This window comes from Mustela lutreola, chromosome 9 (genome assembly GCF_030435805.1).
Source record: "Mustela lutreola isolate mMusLut2 chromosome 9, mMusLut2.pri, whole genome shotgun sequence".
NCBI lineage: Eukaryota > Metazoa > Chordata > Mammalia > Carnivora > Mustelidae > Mustela > Mustela lutreola.
The window spans coordinates 55,414,619-55,428,971 of NC_081298.1; the positions used below are offsets into that span (position 1 = coordinate 55,414,619).

The window sequence follows — 14,353 nt, forward strand, 5'->3', positions numbered from 1 at the left end:
ATGCCTGAGCCAGCCAGCTGCCCCAGTGTTTTCATTTTCTTTGGGTAGATATCTGGTAGTGAAATTATTGGATCATAACGGTATTTTTCTTTTTAATTTTTTGAGGAATTTCCCAACTGTTTTCCTTTCTTACCCCTTTTCTCTTATGGAAGCCCCTACAGCCCCCATCACAATGTTAGAATCTGATACAACCCAGAGCCCTCTGCCCACCCCCCGTATTGGCACCACACCTCTTCCAATGCATCAGTGACTGGGATGAGAGGTGGCCTAACATTTAAAATCCTCAGGCAGTTAGAAGTGTCCATTATGGCTAAGTAGTTGTAGCCTCTCACCCTTTTATGTATTTTGCAGATGGACTAAAGAAAGGGTGATAGACTAGGTCGTTTCCCATTCAGTTGTATACTCACTGATTTATTCACTGACCACTGTTTGTGCAGGATCCTCTCTAAATCATGCCAGTTGGTATGTGGTTGCCAATAAATGACAGTGCGGTCAGAGGGTGAATAATGAAAAATGGGAGGACAGGAAGCCAGAGATGGGATTGAAGCATCTGGATGTGTCTTGCAGGCCTATGAGGACAGCAGCATGTATATTGGGTTTCCGGTTGTGCACTTAAGCTGTATGTGAGGCCGAACTTGTAGAGCTAGCAGTGAGCGTCTGGGTCACTGTCCTGGACGCCTCACTCCTACCCCTGTTATGTGCCCTGTGGGCTGCCTGTGGGGCCTGTGCTGTGTCCTTGCTGCAGCCCCGAGGGTCATGGGGCCAAGGGATAACAGAACCCAGCTGTTCCAGGCCAGCAGGAGTGACGTGTGTTCTGTCCTGGGCATGTCCTGCCACCCTTCTCCTGCACCCCTTGACCCGGTCTCTTTGTGGCATTTTGCTTACTCAGATTGGTAGTTACCAGTGGTTCCTCTGGCCACTCCTCTCAAGCTGCCTAACCCCTTGGATTGACCATGGACCCCCACTCTCCGGAAGGGCCCCAGGGGAAGAGAGGCACATGGGTGGCATCTGCTGGACTCAGTACATTCACTGCCTTTTTCACGGTTATTTCTACAACAGAAGTAAGAGTGGACAGGAAGATAAGTTTTGTGGAGTGAGGTCCTCCTGGAGGAGCATCTGGCTTCTTGGTTTCTAGATTTCTCAGGCCTCAAAGCTCTTGGGATTAGCTACTAATCCTCATCAAACTCTTTTCACAGGTAGGGGGTTCTCTTGGAGCTCTGGGGCCATGTGGAAGTAGCTTGGCCACCTTCTTTCCCAACACAGAACCTGCCGAGGCCTGAGAGCTGAACCAGTGGAAGCCAAGTGCCCTCAGCCCTTGATGGCACCCCCTTTCTGTTTGGCATGGGGGCTGAGGGTAGATAATTCCAGTCTCAGGAGCAGAATTAAAGGAATCTGGGTGTAGGGTTGAACGGTGGGCATGAAATTGAGGTTTTTAGAGTTTTGTTGACGAAGTCATTTCACTTCACAGTTGTCAGTGGGCACGTGAAGCTGCAGCCATCAGTTCCTGCAGCGTGGGACACTGTCCCAGAATGGCGGCTGCAGGACTAGGTACCCGCATCTGAAACAGCACAGGAAACAGAGGCCCTTGCCAGCCTTCTCTCTGGTCAGGAACCTTCTCTGAGTCCCATTGCCAGAGTAAAATCTGACCTCCATAGCTTGACTGCCTTGGCCCCGGGAGCAGCTGTAACAAATACCACAAACTGAATGGCTTAAAACAACAAAAATTTATTCTCTCCAGCTTCTAGAGCCTGGAATCCTGAAATCAAGGTCTCAGCAGGGCTATGCTCCCTGAGACTCTGGGCATGGTCCTTCTTGGCCTCTCCGGGCCTCTGGTGTTGGCCAGGGATCTGTGGTGTCCCTCAGCCTGTGGCTGCACAATTCTGGCCTCTGCCTCTCTCGTCAGCTGCAGCTGTCTACTCCCAGTGTCTTTCCATTGTCTTCCTCTGCCCTTGTCTGTGTCTGTGTCCCAGTTTTCCCTTTTGATAGGGACACCAGGTCTACTGGATTGAAGTCCACTGTATGACCTCACTTTAGCTTGATTATCTCTCTGCACACCCTATTTCCAAATAAGGTCACATCTGATGGGCTGGGGGTTGGGACTTCAGTGTATCTTTCAGTGTATCCTGAAAAGGACGTGAGGGCCATTTAATATTAGAGCCATTCATCTTTCTTCCTTCCTGTCTGATTAGTCAAGGGTGCAGGCTGTGGGGTCAGGCTGTCTGGGTGCAAGTCCCAGGTCTGTAACGTGGGAGCTGGTGACTGAACAAGAGCTCTGAAGTGGAAGAGGTGGGGTGCACATCACAGGAGGCCCTGCAGGAGGGTGTGCATATGTGGGGCTGGCATGGTAGGAGCACCAGGACGTGCAGTGTCACCTCCTTTGATGGCCCTTTTTCTTTTAAGAGAAAGTCATAAAGTCTAAAATATTTAGCCCCCACCCCCTTGGGGAAGGGGTGGATTAAGAAGCTGAAGGTACAAATGGCAGCCCTCGTGGGAGGATTTATCTCCTTGCATGGTATGAAATGCTCAGGGAATTTCTGGGGGGGAGCATGAGTGGGTATTTCATTTCTTCAACAAATGTGTAGTGAGGAGCTGCAGTGGGCATTGGAGGAGTGAGAGCTGAATGTGCAGGTGTGTGGCGGGAGAGTGCTCAGGTGGAGAGGACAGCAAGTGCAAAGGCCTGGAGGGAAGAGATCAAAGGCCGTTTCTTAAGAACAGGATGGTAGTAAGAGGTGTGTTTGGCTTTTGTGCCATGTAGATATGTACGATTTTGTAATGAAACTGCTCTCTTCATCAAAGGAATCTGTACGGTGGTGTGTGACTCCCTCGTACAAGGTGGGATTGGCTAGAGGCCAGGACCATCCTGCTGTTTGTCACTACTCTCTTTGGGAGTTGCCATTTGATAAAGTGAGTAAATCTCACCTCAAGGTTTTTAGGGTTTGGGTTTGTTTGGTTTTTTTTAAGATTTTTTTTTTTTTTTTTGACACAGAGAGAGATTACAAATAGGCAGAGAGGCAGGTGGGGGGGGGGACCAGGCTCCCTGCTGAGCACAGAGCCCAATGTGGGGCTTGATCCCAGGATCCTGAGATCATAGTCTGAGCTGAAGACAGAGTCTTAACCCACTGAGCCACTTAGGCGCCCCGGGTTTTTGGTTTTGGGTTTTTTTGTTTGTTTGTTTTGTTTTTTACGTTTTTTTAATCTTTGGGGTACCTGGGTGGCTCAGTCGTTTGAGCATCCAACTCTTGGTTTCAGTTCAAGTCATGATCTCAGGGACATGAGATCGAGCCCTGTGCTGGACTCCACACTGGGCTGGGAGCCTGTTTAAGATTCTCTCTCTCCTTCTCCCCTCCCCTGCATCTTGTTTGCATGCTTGCTTGCTCTCTCTCTCTCAAAAAAAAAATTTTTTTTTAACTTTTGACTAAATATAGCTTTAAACATTATGCTCACCACAAGCAGTAGAAGTGAAACAGTATATAAAGGAAATATCCCCCACCTGCCCATGCATGCCTGCATGCGTGTGTGTGCACACACTCACTTTGGTAAAAGCCTGGCCTATGTCTTCCTTTATTTCTTTGTGAGTCCCATATGGGTTATGATGTTGAATACATTTGCTTGTTTTCACTGTAACTTTTGGGACTATGCAGCACATATGGTGATCTCATTCCTTCTCTGTTCTTCTACCTATAGTTCATGGACATTCCTCCATGTCAGTGGGTCTCTGTTGGTCTCCAGCTAATGGTCCCTAGATTTTCCATAGTGTGGGTACATTATAGAATTCTGCTCTGTTGGCAGGTGACCTGTTATATGTAGGCCTCCTGTTGCACGGTTCCATTCGGTGTCACTCAACTCTAGATGGGCTCTGTGGATTCCCTGCACCTGAACCTCATCTTTGGCTGTCCTGTGTGCATGAAGTGAGAGCACTAGAAACTTCAGACTCCCCGACTCACACCTGCATTCACTTGGTTACTGAGTCCTGTGGCCTTGGCTCCAGAACACCACCCATCTGTTACCTTTCTCACTGTTCCTCCTCCCCCCAACCACCCAGGTTCCAGCTTTCATCTGTCGCTTAGCCAGAGATGGCTGGCCTCCCCATCTCCAGCCTCTCTCGTGGCCAGGATGTCCCTCAGGTCCCTCAGGGATCTTTTCTTCTCTCACTGTGTCTTCTCAGGGGGTCCTCGTCTTTGCTAGAGGATGTGCAGGTGTGCCCACAGCATTCCAGCGCTCGCTCACCCAGCTCTGCACCTGAGGCTGGAAGGCCCTGCGTACCTGGCAGTCTTGGTTTGGAAAAGACATGACACTTCCTGAGAGTTCGCCTCTGCTGTGTGCACATGTGTATACGTGTGTGTCCATTTGCCCCACTAATCCTGGTTTCCATCTCTTTCTCTTCCACAGTGAGGGTTCCTTATTTCATTGACTTGAAAAAACCGCAGGATCAAGGTTTGAATCACACGTGTAATTACTACCTCGAGCCAGAGGAAGACGTGACCATTGGAGTCTGGTGAGTGCCCAGCAGTATGGCCAGTGTTATCCAAGATCATCACTTGTTTTTATCCTCCCACTCTTCGTTTCCAAAACAGAGATGTTGGCTAAATTTGATCCTAATGGAGCACAATGAGATGGCATCAAATCTTAGGTTCTTAGGTTTTCAAACACTGATGGCTTTATGAACCAGGCTGTTTGTGGAAAGAAACCTTATTTCCAGGGGGAAAAAAGAGAGTATGAGCATAGAAGTGCAAGCACAAATTTGAGTACACCCTTTCTTCTCAGAGAATGGGATGTTTAGACATTGGAAACAGCTGGATTTCTTTCATAAGCAGTGCTTCTGGCCACTGATGTTGTGTTTGCTCTCTTTTTGTATTGACTTTTTTGAGCCACAAATTTAAATTGGACTTAATTAAACACTGTGACTTCTTTCTGTCTCCTTAGAATATGTTTTTCTCCTTTTCCTTATGAACAAGTGGGTGTTTCTGAAAACTAAATTAAAATTGACCAACTTTTCTGTGCCATTTTCTTTCTTCCCTCAGAAGCAGCTTGGCATCATTGCCCCTTTGTGTAGCTAGGTTTCTCTTTCAGCAGCCATGATGTTTCTCTGCCCTTGCAGAAAACTGCTGTGTATCTGAGATGCTTCTAAACAAAATGCTGTGGGTGGCTTCCCACTGTGGGCTATGAGGAAGTTCAGCCATATCTAATGATCCTGGGTAGAGAACATAAAGTGGGAAGGGAGATTATTGTTCTAGGAGTTAATGCTTGGGCTAGGCTTTTGTTATTTCTGGTTTAATTTAATCTTACATTTACTGACCAGTATGTGTGCATGGGCCACTTTGTTCTTGTGTCCTCAGTCAGAAGCTCGATGTGTTTTACTCAGAGCTGTTTGGCAGGGAATTGGTCGGCCCTCCTGCCAGTTAGTGTGGTCTGTGCTTTGAGACACTGACAGGGGGTTGTTAGTAGGGACCTCTTTTTTGGGTAGTGGTTAGGATGTTCTATTGTGGGAGGAGTGTTTATGGTGCTGATACTTGGGCTGAAAGCTCCCGCAGCCGTCACCCATGAAGATTGCCCTTAGTGGCAGCAATGGCGAGACTCAAGTTACTGACAGCCAGGCTGTGTGCTGCTGAGCTGCGGCTAGCCCACGTCTGCTCCCTGTACTGTTGTGAGGACACTGTGGGCCCTGAGGCAGCAGTAGGCCTTGTTCTTCGCACCCTGTCTGTGGGAGTAATCTCTCTATCTGGTAGGGGGCAGGAGAGCCCTGGGAATAGGGTCCCTCTCCTCTGGCTAGGCACTTCCCTTGTCAAGAGTACCAGGTTTGGGGCAGGCTGGCTCCTGGTTGTAATCAGCATCCAGGACCTTTAAAATGCGCCTTTTGGTCCCATGGGTTTATAATTGTCCAAGAGTGGTCATTATGGTCAGAACCACCCAAAATGCAATCCTCTGGAACAGATCAAAGAAACATTAGAAGTGAAATGCTGAGGGGCACCTGGGTGGCTCAGTTGGTAAGTATCCAACCGTTGATTTCAGCTCAAGTCATGATCTCAGGGTTGTGAGATCAAGCCCTGTGTCACGCTCTGCACTGAGTGTGGAGTCTGCTTAAGATTCTCTCTCTGCCCCTCCCTCCTCTACCCTCTAAAAAAAAAAAAAAAGAAGTGATAAAACTGAAACTTAAGAGTTAGGAAATTTAAAAATGTCTATTTTTAAAGAAATGGCTATTTAATATTTTCAAGCATTCTTGCTAATAAATGTGAATATGTTTTATAGAAAAACCTTATTCATTCAGACCCTTCCCAGCAATTAACAGTATTTGATGTGGACAGACATCACATTAACTGGAGCATCTCCCTGAGGGAGAGTTCTGGCCAGAGAGACTGAGTGCATCTGCCTGCCAGGTGTGGGATGAACTGGGCTGACACCAGTCCATCCATGCAGCATGTTGGCTTATAGCATCTCCTCCTCCAGAGATGGGTCTGCTCCCAGGTGCTTTGTGAGCAGACTCTAGAAATGGTGCTGTAAGGATGTCCAGCTTCTAGTCCAGCTTGTAAAGATCAAAAGATCAGTGTCACTTAATTATCACCGCTGACACCATAAACTCTCTTGAGTATGTTGTGAGTTAATTTGTTTACAGGTTAGACTAGATAGTCCAAGATGGCAGAAGACATAGTTTTGTCTGGTCCCAGGAATTCAGCTAGACAGCTATCAAATCATTCTGAACACTTGTGAACTCAGCCAGAGATCTAAGAGAAGAATAGCTGCAACTCTACAAATAGAAAAGTGACCACTTTCTGCAAGGGTGTGGAGAAGTGAGTCCCAAGATAATATATGGGAAGGTAAACCATGGGGTGGGGAGCCTCTGTAAGCCAGCTACTGGAGTGATATAGCAGCAGAACACAAAATTGGAACTTTAAGAAGGCTGCTTCGATAAGGGACATACCTGTCTGACAGGTGCTCAGATCAGATGGCAAAGTGGGAAGGAATCCTAGGTGGGCAGTGTGGTCTCAGGATCCTCAGGGTCACAGGAAGACTGGGCGTGCCTGTGTGTGGCAGAGTTCCCAGACATCAGAGGGGGGAAGTTGGTTGCCATCAGTGAGCCCAAGAGTGGGCTGTCAGCTCAGGGTTGCCTATCCCATGAACTGTGGCGTGGTTGGGCGACTGCTCTCCAAGCAGGGGCCAAAAAAGTGGCAGAGCCGTGGAGAGACCCTCTTTCTGCCCCATGGAGGAGAAGCGCCAGTGCACACCACAGGAGTCTGCAGGGTTTGGAGACTCCAAACGGGGTCGCATGCCTGAGATAGAAACACTCGGTCACAGGATAGGTGAGCACATAGTATGAACTGAGACCCCCAGAGACAGGAGTGACTGACTGCTTTTCCCTGAGGACAGACTGAGGAGGTGGGCCCCATGGCCTAGAAACTGAGAGGCTGCCATTTTCATTCTCATCCTCTAAAGCAGCGCAGGAATCCTTTAGGGAATAAAAGCCACATTGAGCATTCGGGAGTGGATTACTTAGCCTGGCCCCTGGCAAGGGCAGTGCAATTCTGCCCAGGGGCAAAGACACCTGAGAATCTGCACAACAGTCCTCTCCCCCAGAAGACCAGCAAGAACATCTGGCTAGGACCCAAGTTTACCGATCACACAGAACTTCAAAACTCCAGCACTACTGGAAAATAGTATATAGAATTTGTGGGTTTTGCCCCGTGATTCTTTAGTCTTTCAGTATTATTTTTCTTCTCTTTCCTTTTCAACCTCTTTCTTACTTTATCAACTCTTCTTTTTAAATCTTTTTTAATTTTCATTTTTATAGTTACAGTCTATTCTTCTGTTATATTTCATTTTTGTATATATATGTTTCTCCTTCTTTACAATTTTGGGATGCAATTTCTTCTAACAAACAGTCCAAAACACACTCAGAATCTAGTGTATGGCTCTGTTCTCTTCACTATCTAACTGTATTCTTTTTTTTTTTCTTGCTTTTTTCAAAATTTTTTTTAGTCTTTTAATTTTCATTGTTATAGTTATGTTCTGTTCTTTCATTGCATTTAATTTTATTTTTGTACATATATAAGTTTTTCTTCCTTTACAATTTTGGGATCTCGTTTTCTAACAGACCAAAATACAAACAGGATCCACTCTATTGGTCTCTTCTGATCACATGTCTGATTATATTCTCTCTTTTTTCCCCCCATTTTTGGGTCTTTTCTCATTTGAGTTATATTTCTCGGGGGTTGTTGTTGCCATTTTAGTATTTTGTTCTCTTGTTCATCTGTTCTTCTCTGGAGAGAATGACAAGACAAAAAACTCACCTAAAAAAGAACAAGAGGCCATACTGACTGCCAGGGTCCTAATCGGTATGAATGTAAGTGAGGTGTCAGGACTAGAGTTCAGAATAACAATTATAAAGATATTAGCTAGGGTTGAAACAAAGTATAGAAGACACTAGAAGACACTAGAAAATCCCCTTTTGGAGAAACAAAAGAACTAAAATCTAATCAAATCAAAATCAAAAGGTTATGAATGAGATGCAATAAAAAATGGAGGCTCTAACTGTCAGGATAAATGAGGCAGTAGAGAGAAATAGTGATATGGAAGACATAATGATGGCAAATAAAGAAGCTGAGAAAGAGAGATAAGCAACTGCTGGACCATGAGAAGAGAATTTGAGAGATAAGTGAAACAATTGAGAGATATATGAAACAATTTTAGAATAATTGGGATCCCGGAAGAAGAGGAAAGGGACGGGCAGAAAGTATACTGGAGCAAATTATAGCAGAGAACTTCCCTAATGTGGGGAAGGAAACAAGCATCCAAGTCCAGGAGGCACAGAGAACCTCCCCTCAAAATCAATAAAAATAGGATAACACCCTGACATACAATGGTGAAACTTGCAAATCTCAAAGACAAAATACTGAAGGCAGCTCAGGGTAAGTCCATAACCTACAAGGGTAGAAACATTAGACTTCCAGCAAACCTATCCACAGAGACCTGGCAGTCCAGAAAGGACTGGCATGATATATTCAGCATGCTAAATGAGAAGAATATGGAGCTGAGACTATTTTATCTGACTAGGATGTTGTTCAAAAGAGGAGAGATAAAAAGCTTCCAGGATAAACAACAGAAACTAGAAGAATTCGTGACACTAAGCCAGCCTAGCAAGAAATATTAAAAGGGATCCTTTAAGTGAAGAGAGAGCCCAAATTACCGAACAGAGACAATATACAGAAACAGTGACTTTACAGGTAATAAAAAGTTACTAAATTCATAATTTTAAGTAATTTCTCTGAATATAAATGGGCTAATTACCCAAATCAAAAGAAACAGAGTGTCAGATTGGATAAAGAAGCAGCCCATCCATATGCTGTTTGCAAGAGATGCATTTTAGGCCCACAGGCACCTGCAGGTTGAAAGTGAGGGGATGGAAAGCCATTTATCATGCTAATAACATTAAAAAAAAAAAAGCTGGGGTGACAATCTTTATGTCAGACAAATTATATTTTAAGCCAAAGGATGTAATAAGAGATGAGGAAGGACACTATATTATAATTAAAGGTTCTATACAGTGAGAAGATCTAACAATTGTAAACATTTATACCCTAACACAGGACCAGCCAATTATATAAGCCAATTAATAATAAAATTAAACTAACACATTTATAATAATATAATAATAGTAAAGGACTTTATTAGTTTTTAAGAGAATTAATTTATTTATTTAACAGAGAGAGAACACAAGGAGGGGGAGCAGGCTCCCTACTGAGCAAAGAGCCTGATGTGGGGCTTAATCCCAGACCCTGAGATCATGCCGTGCAAGGCAGATGCTTAAATGACTGAAGCACCCAGGTGCTCTAATAGTAGGGGACTTTAACACCCCACTCACTGCAATAGACAGATCATCTAAGCAGAAGATTAACAAGGAAACAAGGGCTTTGAATGACACACTGGACTGTACTTCACAGATATATTCAGAGCATTCCATCCTAAAACAAAAGAATACACATTCTTCTCATGTGCCCATGGAACATTCTCCACAAAAGGTCATATACTGGGTCATAAATCAGGTCTCAATCAGTACGAGAAAATTGAGATTATTCCATGCATATCTTTGGACCATAATGCTTTGAACCTGGAACTCAATCACAAGAGGAAATTTGGAAAAAACTCAAATACCTGCAGTCTAAAGAGCATCCTACTAAAGAACGAATGTGTCATCCAGGAAATTAAAGAAGAATTTGAGAATTCGTGGAAACTAATGAAAATGAAAACACGACTGTTCCAAACCTTTGGGATGCGACAAAGGTGGTCCTAAGAGGGAAGTATATAGCCATAGAAACCTTTCTCAAGAAACAAGAAAGGTCTCAAATATATAACATAACTGTACACCTAGAGGAGCTGGGATGGGAGGGAACCCAGCAAATAAAGCCTAAATCAAGAAGAAGGGAAATGATAAAGATTAGAACAGAAATCAATGAAATAGAAACCAAAAGAACAGTAGAACAGATCAACAGGACTGGGAGCTTGTTTTTTGAAAGAATTAATAAGATCAGTAAACATGTGGCCAGACTTATCCAAAAGAAAAGAGAAAGCACACAAATTAATAAAATCATGAATGAAAGAGGAGAGATCACAACCAACACTGAAGAAATACACACAATTATAAGAACATATTATGAGACAACTATATGCCAGCAAATTAAGCAATCCGGAAGAAATATGTACATTCCCAGAGACATAAAAACTACCAAAACTGAAACAGCAAGAAATAGAAAAACCAAACAGATCCATAACCAGCAAGGAAATTGAAGCAGTAATTAAAAATCTCCCAAAAAACTAGAGTCCAGGGCCAGATGGCCTCCCAGGGGAATTCTACCAAACATTTAAAGAAGAATTAATACCTATTCTTCTGAAGCTGTTTCAAAAAATACAAATGGAAGGAGAACTTCCAAACTCATTCTATGAGGCCATCATTACCCTGATCACAAAACTGCGCAAATACTCCACCAAAAATGAGAATTACAGATCAGTGTCCCTGATGCACATGGATGCAAAAATTCTCACCAAAATACTAGCCAATAGGATCCAACAGTACATTAAAAGTTTTATTCACCATGACCAAGTGGGATTTATTCCTAGACTGCAAGGGTGGTTCAACATCTCCAAATCAATCAGTGTGACAGACTACGTTAATATAAGAAAGGCAAGAACTATTGATCCTGTCAATTGATCCAGAAAAAGCATTTGACAAAGTACAGCCTCCTTTCTTGATTAAAGCTTTCCATAGTGTAGAGATAGTGGGAACATACTTCAGTATCATAAAAGCCATCTATTAAAAGCCCACAGTGAATATCATTATCAATGGAGTAGAACTGAGAGCTTTTCCCTTAAGGTCAGGAACATGACAGAGATGCCCACTCTCACCACTATTATTCAACATAGTACTAGAAGTCCTAGGCAGTCAGAGAATGAAAAGAAATAAAAGACATTCAGATTGGCAAAGAGGAAGTCACACTCTCTCTCTTCATAGATGACATAATACTTCATGTGGGTAATCCAAAAGACTCCACCCCAAAATTACTAGAACTTATACAGCAATTCAGCAAAGTGGCAGGATATAAAATCAGTGCACTGAAATCAGGTGCATTTGTATACACTAATGATGATACAGAGAAAGAGAAGTTAAGGAATCAATTCATGTTTGCAATAGCACTAAAAACCATAGACACTTGGAATAAACTTAACCAAAGAGGTCAATAATGTATACTCTAGAAACTATAGAACACTTATGAAAGAAATTGAGGAAGACACAAAGAGGTGGAAAAACGTTCTGTGCTTATGGATTGGAAGAATAAACATTGTTGAAATGTCTATGCTACCCAGAGCAATCTACACATTCAGTGCAATCCCTATAAAAATACCTTTGACATTTTCGCAGAGCTGGAACAAATAATCCTTAAATTTATATAGAACCAGAAAAGACCCTGAATGACTAGAGGACTATTGAAAAAGAAAACCAAAGCTGGGACATCACAGTGCCTGATTTCAAGCTATATTACAAAGCTGTGATCATCAAGACAGTATGGTACTGACACAGAAACAGACACATAGATCAATGGGATAGAATAGAGAGCCCAGAAATGGACCCTTGATTCTATGGTCAAGTAATCTCCGACAAAGCAGGAAATAATATCCAATGGAAAAAAGGAAGTCTCTTCAATAGGTGGTGCTGGGAAAATTAGAAAGCCACATGCAGAAGAATGAAACTGAACCATTCTCTTATACCGTAAAAACAATAAGCACAAAATGGTTGAAAGAACTCAGTGTGAGACAGGAATCCATCAAAATCATGGAGGAGAACGCAGCCAGCAACCTCTTCGACCTCAGCTGCAGCAGCTTCTTGCTAGACATGTCTCTGATAAGGAAACAAAAGCAAAAATGAACTATTAGGACTTCATCAAGATAAAAAGTTCTGCATAGCAAAGGAAACAGTGAACAAAACTAAAAGGCAACCTACATTATGGGAAAAGATTTTGCAAATGACATATCAGATAAAGGGCCTGTATTCAAGATATATAAAGAACTTATCAAACTCATCACCCAAAAAACAAATAATCCAGTCAAAAATGGGCAGAAGACATAAACAGACATTCTTCAAAGAAGGCATACAAATGGTCAACAGACACATGAAGAAATGCTCCATATCACTTGGCATCATGGAAATACACTTCAAAACCACAGTGAGATACCACCTTATACCAATCAGAATAGCTAAAATTAACCAGACTGGAAACAACAAATGTTGATGAGGATGTGGAAAAAGGGAAATGCTCTTAACACTGTTGGTGGGAATGCAAGCTAGTGCAGCCACTCTGGAAAACAGTATAGAGGTTCCTCAAAAAGTTGAAAGAAGAGGTACCCTATGACCCAGTAATTGTACTACTAGGTATTTATCCAAAGGATACAAATGGTCATTTGCAGGGGCATCAGCACCCCCATGTTCGTAGCAGCAATGTCCACAATAAACAAACTATGAGAAGAGCCCAGATGTCCAGTCACAGATCAATGGATAAAGATGTGGTATATAAAATGGAATACTACTCATCCATCAGAAAGTATGAATACTCACTATTTACATGGACATAGATGTAACTGGAGGGTATTAATGCTAAGCAGAATAAGTCAATAAGAGAAAGACAATTATCATATGATTTCACTCATATGTGGAATTTAAGAAGCAAAACAGAGGATCCTAAGGGAAGAGAGCAAAAAATAAAGACAAAATCAGAGAGGGAGGGGCGCCTGGGTGGCTCAGTGGGTTAAAGCCTCTGCCTTCGGCTCAGGTCATGATCTCAGGGTCCTGGGATCGAGCCCCGCATCGGACTCTCTGCTCAGCGGGAAGCCTGCTTCTACCTCTCTCTCTGCCTGCCTCTCTGCCTACTTGTGATCTCTATCTGTCAAATGAATAAATAAAATCTTAAAAAAAAAAAATCAGAGAGGGAGACAAATCATAAGAGACTCAACAAACTGAGGGTTGCTGGAGGGCAGGTAGGTGGGGGTATGGGGGTAACTGGATGATAGACATTAAGGAGGGCACGTGATGTAATGAGCATCATGTGTTATATAAGATTGATCAATCACTGACCTCTACCTCTGAAATTAATAATATATTATATGTTAATTGAATTTAGATAAAAATAAAAAATAGTGTACAGTTTAATAATACGGGTATGTACGAGGGGAAATGATCTTACCTAGCCAGTATTTATTAAGCAGTCATTCTGTGTGAGGCCCAGATGAGGTCCTGGTGAATGAGCCAAACTAGATCTTACAGAATGTCCAGTTCACATGGGAGAAACTCCACCCCCAGCCCCAGCCCCTGTCTATATGCTACCACAGCTACCCCTTCTGTGGCCCAGAAGGGCCCAGGTGTGGGTGAGGAAATCTCCTACCAAGGCTGTCAGAAGCGATCACTGTAGCTTGGAGTTCTGTAGTTATTTCTTCTGCCTGCCACCACCCCCCAACCCCTGCCACCACCTGGCCTGCTCTGCGCTCAGTTGTGACTCTGATCCTGTGTCATTCTGTCAATAATCATCCTTATCCGATCATTCTACTCCACTCTGCTTCTGTTTCCAGGCACACTGTCCCTGCTGTCTGGTGGAAGGATGCCCAGGGAAAGGACCAGATGTGGTACGAGGATGCCTTGGCTTCCAGTCACCCTATCATCCTGTACCTGCATGGGAATGCAGGCACAAGGTGAGGAACATGTGTAGCATGTCCTCCCCTCAATGCTGGCCCAGTCTGGTCTGCTGACCCACTATAGAGAGGGAGTGTACAGGCAGTGGGGCCGTGGGGCATCCTGAGAACACAGGAAATGGCAGAGTTT

The 14,353-nt window shown here is 43.6% G+C and overlaps 1 protein-coding gene across 2 annotated transcripts in view; it reads left to right on the forward strand.

The window, feature by feature from the left end:
• Positions 1-14,353, forward strand: part of ABHD12 (abhydrolase domain containing 12, lysophospholipase) — a 99,033-nt gene that overhangs the window by 68,219 nt on the left and 16,461 nt on the right. For both annotated transcript variants that reach the window (XM_059134250.1, XM_059134251.1), the window contains exons 3-4: positions 4,390-4,495; positions 14,104-14,223. In XM_059134250.1, coding sequence (XP_058990233.1) covers positions 4,390-4,495; positions 14,104-14,223 — 226 coding nt within the window. The remainder of the gene's footprint in view (positions 1-4,389; positions 4,496-14,103; positions 14,224-14,353) is intronic.